At 40.6% G+C, this 13,694-nt stretch overlaps 1 protein-coding gene across 1 annotated transcript in view; it reads right to left on the reverse strand.

Moving 5' to 3' along the window:
* Positions 1-13,121, reverse strand: part of angpt1 (angiopoietin 1) — a 59,727-nt gene extending 46,606 nt beyond the window's left edge. The window contains exon 1 of the mRNA XM_080862671.1: positions 12,299-13,121. Coding sequence (XP_080718797.1) covers positions 12,299-12,694 — 396 coding nt within the window. The 5' untranslated portion in view covers positions 12,695-13,121. The remainder of the gene's footprint in view (positions 1-12,298) is intronic.
* Positions 13,122-13,694: the final 573 nt, after the last annotated feature.

The following is a 13,694-nucleotide window of genomic DNA, read 5'->3' on the forward strand; positions in this document are numbered from 1 at the left end:
CAGTTCTAACATGGGAATTCTTTTATGCCAAAGAGCCTTTATTTACTGCATGATGGACATGATTCAATAAATCACTGTACCTAAAGAAATGAGGGGTGGTTCAAGACAGCATTTAATGTATGATTCCTAAGTCAAGCAGATGTAACAGTCGCTATTAGAGACAAAGCATGGTTTCTTTCAATGACAAATGTAAACAAATACAGTGAAGGAAAGTGTGCATATGAAAGTATATTTTCATAAATACTCCAGTTACATTGGTGCTATCTAATGTCAAAATGGTCCAAAAATTACTCCAATTAATTTTGCTTATCTAGCCTTATGGGAGAGGAAGTTCTTGCAGTCATTCAAGACATGGGAATGCATAACGAAAAACAAATAAGCAAACAAAGCTGGACCTGCTACCATTCATCCAGATGTCTTAAACTGGGAGCACCAGCAGAGGGACAGTCCTGAGATATTGTGGCTCACTTAGTCATCCAACATGAGAAGCTTTCCTCAGGGACACATCTGGACAGGAATGCACCCTTTTTTAAAAGTCTTTTTTTGTGTGTCTATGCTGCTGGCCATGTCAGTCTGCCCCTTTACTTAAGCACACAGGGATCGCAAACCCACCATCCCATGGAGGAGTCTATTACGTCCAAATATTTGAGATAGCATTCCAGTATACCCTCAAAACATCCCAGCAGGAGATTCCTCTGCCAGACAGTTGTAGAAATATATGAAAGGGGGCATGTTTTGTTTTAATTTCAGCCATGACAGAAACCTTACTACATACAGCGTTGTATGTTAAACCTCCTAGTCAGGCAAAACCTCAGGGAAAAATGGTTCCAGTAGTTTGTGTGCCAGCCCCACTACCTACCAAGCTGGGCGTCTTTTTAAATCAAAACGAATGAGCCTTTAATGACAAGGGTTGTTTCCTTCAATGTCACGTTCGTGTTTATCTTTCATCCTAACATCCCATTAAGCATAGACTCCGGAGTTTATAAACTGTTCCTATAGTTAATCACCACAGTGTGAGCTGAGCACGGCCTCCTTCACTTTCTCTTTCTGCCTCCCTCCATCCCATATCTGCACATCTACACGTGCTTGCATTTCCGAGTCTTTCTTACAATCTTTGCTTCGCTTTGATTTTAATACCGAAGACACAGAGACACTATCGCACCAGGTCCAGATTATGTTACTGTTCAGTCATTTTGCACGCTTCCACTGTTGCTAACACGCACTGTCAGTGGCTGCACGAGGCACTTCTAAGTAAGTGAGGCCGAAGTAGACCAGCTAACATGCACACATGAAACAGCTTTGACCCGAAGTTTACCACATATGTTTAAAAGGACGTGGACGCTGCTCTTATCGACGATGTGCAGCTAATGAGCAGTTTGATCTTTGGCTTCGGTTGACATGTTGCATGTTTGTGCATCTTGATCATTAGCTGCTCACGTGTTTGATGTTTTTCATAGAAAAACTGCAGTACGAGTACATTTGTACACACATTGAAAGGTTCTTGACATAGCATGTCATTGGAATTACATCACATCTTTTTCTGTTGTGCAAGGTTGCTAAAGAAAACAGAAGTAGAGAAAAGGATCATTTAGAGAAGTGCACACTGTGTGCATTACCTGTCTAATTCCTGGGTTTCTGTGTTCAGTTTCTGTTTGTTTTTGAATTTCATAGGCAGCGGCACTCAAGACATGTCTATAAACAAAAGCAAAAGCAAAGGATGGATCAAATGATTTCAACCAGTGCAACCAAACATAAATGGTCATGCTCAAACAACAAAACATCTTATCCATTTTTTGTGATTAGTTTGAGGGCTTAAAGGTTCCAGGTACTAAATGGACTGTAAAGCAATAACACTGTGGAAAAAAAAAAAGAGAAGAGGCTTTGTTTTCTTTTTGAAAGCTGCCATCTCTGAGGACGTGAATGAACTTTAAACCTTAACTGTTAAGCCAACATGATGAGTACCACAACGCTCAGAAAAACTGAAATATGAACATCTAATCTTGGAACCGAACTCCGTCTGGTGCTGTTGTAGGACTGAAAACCATGAGAAAGCCACGAATCTTAGTTGTATCATGGCAAACAATGATAATTACTCCATACAAGGTAGATTTTAGGAAAACAGTGACATCACCCATTCTTTTTTGCAATCTGTAACTGTTAAAAGTTATATCTTCATCCTTCCCTTAGACGAGACATCATAGACATCATGTATCACTGACGTGTATACATTTACATGGATAATGTGAGTGCTGTTTGACAGCATGTGTCAGCTTCTGTTCCAGTTTCTGCACCTTGTGATTGCACATGCCCAGAGAAGTAACATCTCATATGATCCTTCTCAGACTATTGGCTAAGCTCAAGGTCATCTCATCCAAACACAGGCGAAAAAACAGGCTTGTGCAGATAAAACAGTGTCGTGCACAAACCCGCATGCAGAAACGGACACGAACGTGACACACTCACGCGTGCAGATTTACTAACGTCCATGTCCAGGCCTCTGGAGGATTAACCTTTCCACCTCAGAATCACAGCAAACATGTCAACTTAAATAAACTTCTGGAACTATTTGTAACCATTTGTATTTTCGTTGTAAACTCAGACCAACAAGCACATCCATCTTTTCAATCAACAACAGATTTCTAAGTTAGTTCCTGTTAGGTCACCGTGCAGCAGCGCAATTTAGAGGTAGTCTGTCACTGCACCGTTGCTGCAGAGGGGAAGTACATGAAGAAAAATGTTACGCTACATTTTTTCCATCCCTAAATGTGTGCAAAGTGCTTTCTCTACCAGTAATCACAACACTGACTGCTAAAATCCACCTGTACTAATCATTACAGCCAACTGTTTGCCTAAACCAAAAACAGCTTGATGCTTCAGGCTGACACCAAATACAGCAGTGTTTTTACAAGGTTTTCCCCTGTAACACGCACTCGAATAACAATGTAGCAATAATAAACAGTCCTAAATGAAGGTCCAGATTTCTATAAAGGTCAGAATTTGGTGTAAACAACATGAAAGCATGGATTCATCCTGTATTATATCAGTGATACAGGCGTGCTGCTGGTTGTGTAATGTTGTGGGGGATACACTTTGAGGTTCTTAGTACCAGCTGAGCATCTTTTAAATGCCACAGCCTATCTGAGTACTGTCGCTGACCTTGTCCATCCCTTTATGACCACAGCGTTCTCATCTTCTGATGGCTCCATCCACCAGTATAAATCTCCATGTCACAAAAGCTGAAATGATCTCAAACTGCTTTCTGGAACATAACAATGAGTTCACAGCTCTCAAATAGCTTCCACGGCAACCAGATCTTTGGGTTGTTGTGGAAAATGAGATTTGCAGCAGCAGCCCACAAATCTGCAGACAAAAAAGGGTCCAACTCGCAAAGGTGTAACTGAAGAAGTGGCCAGTGAGTATATGTATCAACATGCTTGTATGGGTTTTGCATTGTGAGCACAGAGAAAAAAATATGTAGGACTAGATAAATTAAGTATAGACTGATTTTTACAACATTTATCATTTAAAGTGAATTTATGAATTATATAAAAGAGCTATTTCCATGTCAATTTGGGTGGGTTTTTTTGGTGGGAGTGTGATTAGCTATAGTTTGGTGTAATGCAACAAAGCAAGTTCTAATGAAAATCTAAATCAGTATCTGCTTATATGTAATGTTGAACTTTTTAGAGCCTTTACTAGAAAGAAAAAATCCAATACACAGCTTGCTTGCCTAAAAGATTATTCGTTAGAGCCTCTTGTTACCGTACTTGATTGAATACTTAGATTGTGTTTTAAAAACAAACGAATTATGCGTTTTAGGCGTGTGAATTGCATACTTGGTGCAATTCATCACCAAATTCTGTCATGCAGCAGGTGTTCCTTATCAGCTAATCGACAGCTCTGATAGCAGCGTGACCGAAAGTACAAACAGCTAAAACGACCAAAGAAAAGAAACATACTGAAACAGTCGACGGAGTCATTGATTTTATGAGGACTCTTGAGTTGCACTGTACGATGTTTTGAGGGTGTTATTGTTTAACAGCAGGGAACATAAGAAATGTCACAGGGTAACCCACTTTACTGACTTTCCTCTACATGTCTGCAGTGAGTGTGCCAGCTCCAGCTGTGGTATTCTGTGAAATATGAGAAGTCTGGCTCAGGTCCCCGCTAACGCAAACACAACTCTGTACAGGGTTACGAGTGTCTTTGCTTTCAAAGCAAATATTAAGATTTGTGGGTGCAAATGTGTCTGCATGTGCGTCTATATCTTTTCGTGCATGTGCGTATTGCCACTAGCAGGCTGAACGAAGTGTCACACCAATCACAGCACTTAAAGCGATAAACCGAGACCCGACTCACTTCATGTGCCCAAAGCGCCCAAAGAAAACAGAGGCAGGTTATAAACAGCCTGCCCTTCTGAATTGCTCCAGACTGAATTCCATCAAGATGTGTGGGTCTGAAGATGTAATTCAATACGTTGCACAATACTCACAGAGCAGCTCGCCTCCCTCACTCGCACCACAAGACAATAAACGATTAAATAAATACGTGAAGTAATGCTCAGATGTGACACAAAGGGCTTAAGAACAAGTGGCTCACATCCTACCACCATAAGAACGCAACAAAAACAATGGAGACAACCATTACTCATTTGAAGATCTATGTAGGCCACAGTGCGAGGGAATGAAGCTGTTTATGTTTTCTTTCCTACTATTCCGAGTCTGTCCCAATCTTCTTCTGTCTTCTTTTCACCGTTATGCGCTTCCTGTCAACAGTTTTCTACAACTTGGCCTCACTCTACGGCCTTTTCTCCTCATTTTGGAGCATCTGACCTTGATTCTTGTGTTTCTTTGCTTTAGAATCCGAGAAACACACAATCTGCAAGGCTAACTCCAAGCAGGGTGAAACGGCGCTGCCCTCTGGAACCTCTGGAAGGCTCCCCAGCGTTGACAAACAAAGACATCCACTCAGAATGCAACATCTGTCAGGGAGAGTCAAAGAGACACTGGAGGGAGAGCCGGCCTCAAAGGCAGCATCTAAGGCGGCTTCAGGAATTTTTCCTCCACTTCACAGAAATATCTACGGGATTGAAAATTATCATAAACGAAGATCAAACAACACAACTTAGAGTGAACTTCCAAATTGGATGAACACAAACTGAAGCATGTAGCGAGAGCATTCAAATTCACAGCGTATCCTTATTTTTCATTCTGCGGCACATTGCCAGAATCAGCAATACAAGAAATTGATATTTTATCAGTTATCTTTTCCTGGAAACAAACCAGTTGGGAAAAAAAAAGAGAACATCTGACAGATTACTGCAAATTCAAACCGAGTTAGACGTCTTGGGGTATTCTCTGCAAACAGCTCAAATATCAAATATCCAAACAGAGCTTTGTTTTTAATGCCATATCAGTTCCTTTGACCTTAATCAAACTTTGATTTACAGCGTACGACCTGCATGAACCGAAGTCTGGAGGAAAACAAATAGCAGATATGGGTGAGTAATATTATCTATCATCTGCTCTGTTTATCAAGAGTCATTATAAAACAAAAATACAAAAAAAGATAACAGGCAGCTCTGCGACTGAAGTAAGCTTAAACACACTCGTGATTTGCTGCAGGCTAAAATAACAGCACATTACATTACTAACCGTGCACTTACATCGACCATAATGTCTAATGTTCCACTCTATCTAAGTTGTTATTATCTCATATTTGGCTCATAATCACTCAACCTTAGCAGTGGCAAAGATGCAGACAAGAACCTTTTTGCTTTTGGCAACTCTTCTGACAACAACTTCCACTCTAGTACTAATGGCTTTCACTTGTCTGCCCAGAATAATATTATGTATGGTTGTTCTGTTGGGAGGCAAAAAAACAAAAAACCTCTTATTTCAACAATTTTATAAGAAAATATTTAAATACCACACTAGAATAAAACCTATACACATACACTTACCTTAAAGCTGATATAATCTGTATTGCTGTATAAACAATGGCTCTGTGATGGTCTGTCAACCTACCCCATATCTTGCCCCATGACAGCTGGGATAGGCTCCAGCACCTTTCACCCTAAGTTGAACGGGTGGATGAATGGATGACTTGGTGTTATTAACTCTAAATAATTTCCCAGAGCTTTTACAAATATTGAGATATAAATAAGTAAGGAAGTAAAGTTTATTTCTAAAGTGCTTTTTACAGATATATCTTCACAAAGCAATCCAAAAAATAAAATATAGGAATTAAGGAAAACAGCTAACTAAAAACAGGTACTATCCATAAGAATCTCAACAAAAGGCCTCCTTGACTAAAAGGCGTCCAGAGAGTCAGCTAAACAAAGTTGGAGTTGGAGGCTATTTCAAAGTCTCAGTGCTGGAATTGCTTCTGACTTCATTGTTTGGTTTGTTTCTCTTATGACTCTTCTGGTCCTGGCAAACTGCTGTTTAAGTAAAAAAAAAAAAAGCTCTAGTTAAACCGCTTTGTTCTTAATGTCAACTAAAAAGCAGACTTGCAAAGTTAGCAAAGGTGAACATAATGGAGCGTTTAGCAGCTGAAAAGTCAGATATGTCCCTCTGAAGTTGGTGGTGACCAGATTAGAGCTAAAAGGAATCTGAATACAACCTCTCATCAATCAGATGGCCTGGGGCTAGACTTCAGACTACCTCCAAATTTTTTTTAATGATGATTAAAAGTAATAATACGGTATAGCATATGTGCGTGACTTTTTTCACTGTGTCCAAGTGGCCAAATCACAAGAGTACCTACATTCGTAATACCTCTAACGACCAAATGAAGAAAAATTAGCACCATTAGAAGAGTGAGAGTGCACGGAAACATGAGCCTATAAGAGGAAACTCTCAATTTATTTTACAGATGCACGAATGGGTGCCAAGCTACAAGCTATAGCTACAGTGTTTTCAGTGGGGATGTCATAAATCCTGCAAGCATTTAGCCAAATGTATAACCTTGTAATTAAAGCAAAATAAATCCTCAATAAAGTACCCACCTGAGAGTAATTCACTAAAATGAATGATGGAAAAAGAAACCAAATGGTAACTTTGTATCGCTGCACTAAAGGAAACTAGACAAATTCAAAATGGACTGTCACATTACCTAGAAATGTACTGCTTCATTCATGTGACTTTAAAGAGACATAGGTGTACAATACCTGCCTGGCCAGTATCAAAGCTGCCATCATGTTCGCAGCCACCGGTTAATTGAAATACGACCTCTGGAAAAAACGGGTGAGTCTGAAAACAAAGCGGTACGGCTTATTGAGCATGACAAAACCGCTAAATGCCCCCTTTCCCTGAAAATCAGAAACATTAACAGTGTTGAACCCCATTTTCATGTCCGTGTGGAAATACTGCGGCATTGTTGTAATGTTTTTCCCTGCTCCCACGACACGCAGAAGCAGAAAGTTCTCTTTCCTTTTCACTTACAGTCAAAGCACAAGTGCAACCAAGAAAACCCTTCTGGAAGCTGTTATTGGAGCGCCCTTCTGTAATTTCTATGGTTTCCTTTTTGCAAGTTTAGAGGTCCAGAAGGACAAGACTTTTTATTCCTTGGAGCATTTGCCCGTCTTTATGTATCATCCGATTGTTAGCTTTGGACAACATTACGAGTGAAAAATAAACTCTTATAGAGGAAGTCACTACTAAAATAGATAGGTTTCCCCTTGGATCCCCAGGCACACTGTGTGGCCTTCTGACAGCATTAAGTAGAGAAACATATTCACTCTTTCTCAAATGAACTCCCAATATGGAAGGGAAACAAGCTGCTGCCCACATGTTGGTATATCCTCTAAAGCACTGTTTATGCAACGCAGTCAAGTTCGTCAAGAGGCAGAAAGATGGGAATTTCACAGGGATAAGACACCCAGGATGGTCATTTCCCCTCCATGTTCAACAGCTTAGTTTGGCAAAGGCTTCTCCAGAAACTTTCTGCAGTTTCCACAAGAGGGGGAAATGAGAAGATCTTATTACACTTCAGTGCACCAAAGAACACCATCTGTTGTTAAAGTGCACTAAAAAACACCAGTTTCATCTTTTAACATGTCAATAAAGCTGAGTTTTGGTATTGATCTAAGTATGTCGCAACACTAAATATTGGAAATTGTCGAACATCAAAATCTTATTAGCTCAGTCAATATTTTTGGTCATTTCAGTTTGTATATCAGTTATGAAAACTTGCCTGTATCCACACTCTATCGAACAACCCAAAAAAAAAGGGGGGGGGGACTCCAAACACAATTTAAAAGTAGATGCTGATAAAATGTAGCTTTTAAAAATGTTTCCACCACCAACAAAACTCATTTTATGCAATGAGTGCATATTTAAATCTGGCTCCTGGTTACATTTGCAATCTTCTGGCTTCTTTATTCCATGACGGCTGCTAACATTTAGTCGAGGTGAAATTGTCCTGTTGTTCCGATAGCATTAAGATTTTGGGACAGCCTGCTTGAAGAAAACATTTTAATAGGAGGTTTTTAGAACATTATGGCCTGTATATGTACATAAACGGTAGGAGACCTTATGGCGAGATGACACTGGGAATCCTTTTTGTGCCCTAAATTGCACAAAGTTATAAGCACGAGATATTTTAAATCCCAAGAAGATCAACTCATACTTAGGTATTTCAAAAATAAGGTTTGCTGCATTGACCAGACAGTTTATGTTATAAAAGCTTCAGAAATGGAAACGTTAGCTTGCTGCTGTTTGATGCTAAATGATTATGTTTGATGTTTGTGAGACACTGTGGTTGAGATTTATATATATTCAAAGTTTCATTGTGGAATTTTACAGGCATACACTGGATTTGGATTGAAAATGGACGATTTTTTTATGCACTTTGACGTGACATATGGTGACATATGTTTGAAATAAATAAATAAATAAATAATAATAAATAAAGCTGACTTGCCAGCATAAGATAACAAAATCTCTTCTAAGCTGTAACCGTATTGCATTCTAGCAAGGAACTAACTAATAGCAAAAACACCTGTTTATGAGATATGGAGAAAATTCGAAAAAAAACTCGTACTTTACCTTCCTGCTGCATATTGAGTATGTATTTTAGCATTTTGTTAGCTTCAGTATTCTGTATCACTCTGTGTTGTACTAAGATTGGCTGGTTTGTAACAGATAGGTGAGTTGCTGCAGCAGGTGCATTGTGGGAATTGAATCCTGTGAAATGTCTGATGTACTGTCCCAGTTTTACAGCCTGTCTGATAAAGGATTTTGATCTATACTTGTTTGGTTCTTCCTTGTTGGCAAACACCTGTTGCCAACAAGTTGCAGAGCGCCCTCAGGTGGACAGACTATGCAACATCAACACTTGTAACATCACTGAAGGGTGTTTCTTCTCTATTTTTTTTTTTTCATTTTCAGCTATTGCCCAATATAAACCCCATTAAAGTACAAATCAGTGAATAATTAATATCACTGTGGACAATATATTTGGTAAGAACAGAAAATAAAAGTATTATAGATAAGTGTCAAAAATAAAAACACATTTGCATACCAAACACAGTCACCTACCTGTTGTCTTTTATTTTCTCTCCATTTCTTGTTTTTTGTGGGGGTTTTCTGCCCGTGTGTTCCTTTTATAATTCTGTGAAATTCTGGTAAGAAAGCTTATCCATGGCTCTTCACCTTGCAGACAGGAAAAAGAAGTAATCCTTGAGCAAACACGAGCCACCTTTGACTGGTTAGGAATGTTATCCGGGTCCATATACTTTACCCTGGGTTGACAAAGGTAAGATCTCAGGCTTAAAACACTTCCCCAACAGCTGTTTGCTACATCACTCTTAACTGTCTACCCCCCACACTGGACTGAAAGCACAGGCACAGGGTTGCTATCTATAATAATCTTCTCTGTCCGTCTCTTTCATCAGGGCTGGTTGGAGCAACATCAGGGCGAGCTTTCTTTTAGACAAGCAGTAAAAAGACCGGCGTGATTAAGATAGATAGACCGACTGAGACGCTTAATCTTCTGTCCAATGAAAAATGTTAACTGCATCCTGATGTTCTCCCCCCCATGTAGTGCAATTAGCGTGAATTACCACTGTGTGTTTAAACTTCCCTTATGAAATGACCAAGAGCTAATTCCTCTTTATTTCTGATACTTGTTTTTTCTGCTTTTGTATTTAAATTTACAGTATTTAGAAGATACATCAGAAAATTCATGATAAGATTGTCTTTGGTCCTGCACGATAAACTCCTAGGTGTCAGGAGAGAAGCACAATGGCAGTAGTGGTGCTCTCTTCCTTACATCTGAGGAGAAAGTTATTCTAGAGGTCCCATTAGTCAAACCTTCAGTGCACGAATGCTGCCGTTGTGTTTTCACAGGGTCCCTTGTACTGTCATAGACGGATGAGGTTCACTGAGCAAAGATAGAGCTGGTATTATTATAAACCATGGCCTTTCTCTGCACTTAAGACACAGACAGAAACACATACACAAGTTTTCAGACGTTTGACTACTAAAAGTCTTTTCTCATTTTTCCTCCCTTTAATGGTGACTCTACATAAACAACTGTGACACACAGAATGCTAAATGTAGATAAAGTCAGTAGTAGCGACAAAATCCTCTTGTGCTATACCCAAGTTGGTTTGAGACGCATTTCTAAGTTCTGTAGTTTCGTAAGATATTCTGAATTTGCTGGAGGGTGGAGTAGCCCCCAACACTACCTCCCTTAATTCCGAACTCAGTCAACATCTCGCTCTAGCAGACCGCTTCCACTACCTGGTTAATTGATGAGAAATGACTATTTCCTCCAACTCGTGGAGTGAAAATTACTTTCTCGGAGAAAACGAAAAGCAGACGCAGCGTAGCTCTGAGAGCTTTCGAAGGACATGTTCATTGCATACAAACAGATTAATCGGTGAAATTCAGCTTGATAAATTCCCCGTTACACTGTGATCCATGAAATCCATCAGTTGTTAGCTGTGCGCGTGTTTGACTTACAAACTGCGGAAAATAAAATAAGCCATCAGCTTTTAGGTGTTGATGGCAGACTGGACATGCTAATCTTATTTGGGAGCAACAACACTGTAGAAAGAGCAGGAGCACGAGATCCTGTGATGCCAAAACTGAAAGTTTGTTTGTTTGAATCGTGTATTCATTTCAGAGAGACGGTCTTGGGCTTTTCGGAGACACAAAGTCTCAAAGCCTGAAAAAGCAGAGTGCCTGCCAAGCAGTATCAGATATGGCTTCAGAATTCGCATCTTATTAACATATTTGAACAAAACACCTCACAGATCTTCAAATTCCCATTAAAAGGATTTAATTTAGGAGTTATTTAACCAATAAATTCTTCCAATAAAAATATTCACATAAAACTTCTTTTATATGAATCTGGATTTTCAGGCTAAACTCACACTTGAACAAAAATAAAGAGAGCATTCTCCTTCCATGTCTTTTCCTCCTCTTTGAGTCTCTTGGGGCTCCCTCTGACTTCCTGCCATTAAAGAGACAGCCCACTGGAGAGCAGAGGGTGACTGACATATAGCTACCTTTGCTGTATGAGCATCTATGGAATTTTGCGGTTAACACAGAGAAAAGTAGGAAGACGTCAGGAAAACAGAGATGTGTTAGACAGAGACGCAGTACACAGTTACGTAACCAAATACTCCAGTCTGTCCTCTTTTGTGTGTTATCAAAAACACATATTTTGTTAACTAATAAAAGTCTGTTTGTCAACTCAGAAGCAAAGAAGATTAATGCCACTATGAGACCAGGCTGCTTTCTCAACAACTGAAGGAGTTATGAGGTGTAAGTCAACCAGTTGACAGCCGTGCATTTTAACATTTTTGATGTTGTCAGTGTTTTGTGTGGTAATCTCTGGAATTTTATTTTGAAAGTGGCCACACAGCATCACCCTTTGGGGGGGGTATGGGTAAAAGAAAGCTGCACTTTTCCAAGGCACATAAACTCTCCTACAGACAAGCACTTTGACAAACTACGTGTCGACTACATGAAAACAGCAAACACTGCATGGTTTTAGTCTGACAGCCTCGTCCACAAACCAAAACAAGGTATCTAGTGAAGCTACAAACAGACGCTCTGGGGAGACCACACACCCAAGCAGACACAAATATCTCAACAAATAGCACACAGCAGCCACTTCAAAAGAAAAAACTCATGCAGATGCAATTCTAAGATTTTCAGCGTGGTTCTGATTAAAACAGGAAAATTCCACTGCGTTCTTATTTCAGCTTATCATTAAGCCAAGATCATGTTTAAATGAAAAGAGAGATCTAGCACCTGATGCTCCACATAAAGTTCCTCCTTACCTTCTGTAGCCACTGGGTGTAATTCTCCATAACGTTCTCCAGCTGCTGGATCTTCTGGCTGGGAAAGTCTGGCTCAGGTGGTGGAGCGTCCCTCTGGAGAGAGTTGGCGTTGTACTGCGAGCTACTGGCCTTCGCTTCCTTGCAGGAGCCTCCTCCAGCTCCCTCTCCCTCAGGTAGGATGAAGGTGTAGGTGCACTGGCCATGCTGGATCTTATGAAAACGTCTGTTATTGGAATTACTACTGCTGCTGCTGCTACTACTAGTAGTACTCCCTCCATTACTGCTACTGCTGCTGCCGTCCGTCCCTCTCCGCTGCTCACCTCCTCCGCAGCTCACAATCACCAGAAGCGCCGCCAGCGACAGCAGGTGACGACTGTAGTGGTACCACAGCATCATATCAGCCTGGAAGCGCTGTTGAGGGTGATTAAATTTCTTGTGTCTCTTGTTTCTCCTTCTATGCTTTACTAGATGTTCTCTTAAGTGCTGAATCAGAAAACGTTAGCCTGAAACATGTATCCTCCATCCTTAAGTTGGACCTCCAGCAGTCAGAGTTCATGCAGACTTTTTTGCCATGGACGGGACACACATGTATGTTTCCAAACCTCCTCTTAAGCTTTTGTCCTGGCAGGGAAAGTTGCACACATGTCTTGGAGTGTGACAGCTTGGCTATATTTCTTGGTGTTCCTCCAGTAAATCAGAGCCTGCCTGCGTTTATCAGAGTGTGCATTTAAAGTAGGTGCTGGGTATGCTGGGATAGTGTCGTCAGACCTCCCCTGGTCTCTCTGCCGTTCTTTCCTCCTCTGCTCGCAAACTTAACGACTGGGGGTAGAGAGTGAGAGAGGGAGAGGGAGGGAGGGAGACGCGCACTCTGAAGAGCAGTTCCAAGCTTCCAGCACACTCTGCGCCTGCCCCTCGCAGAGCCTGCAGAGGAATGTGACTCTGTGCATGGACGTATTTGTGTATGTGTGTGTGTGTGTGTGTGTGTGTGTGTGTGTGTGTGTGTGTGCGCCAGTGATCCTGGCAGAAAGAGACCTCAGCACAGAGGACATGCTTAGACTGTGGGGATCAGCTTTCAGACCGGTTTATGTGGTTGACCTGCTCCCTTGCCTGTGTAAAATAATAATAATAATAATTTGAACGCACGCATTTAATTTATCTCTTCTTTTCTCCCTGCTCAGCTAATAACAGGTGCTACGAACTTGTCACCTGTGCTCGGGGTAGCTTTATATGTTCTTCTGCTTATCTCTTGAAAGTACAAATCCATAGTCAGGACAAGCATTGTTTTATAAACTGCAGCACCTACATGGAAGTAGCCATAGGATCAAACTGCAAACCTATGTAGTGGCTAATGGACAGCAAACCATACGCCTGAGCTACATTTACCACAAGATATTAA

Source organism: Rhamphochromis sp. 'chilingali' (assembly GCF_963969265.1).
Source record: "Rhamphochromis sp. 'chilingali' genome assembly, chromosome: 17".
In the NCBI taxonomy this organism is placed as follows: Eukaryota; Metazoa; Chordata; class Actinopteri; order Cichliformes; family Cichlidae; genus Rhamphochromis; species Rhamphochromis sp. 'chilingali'.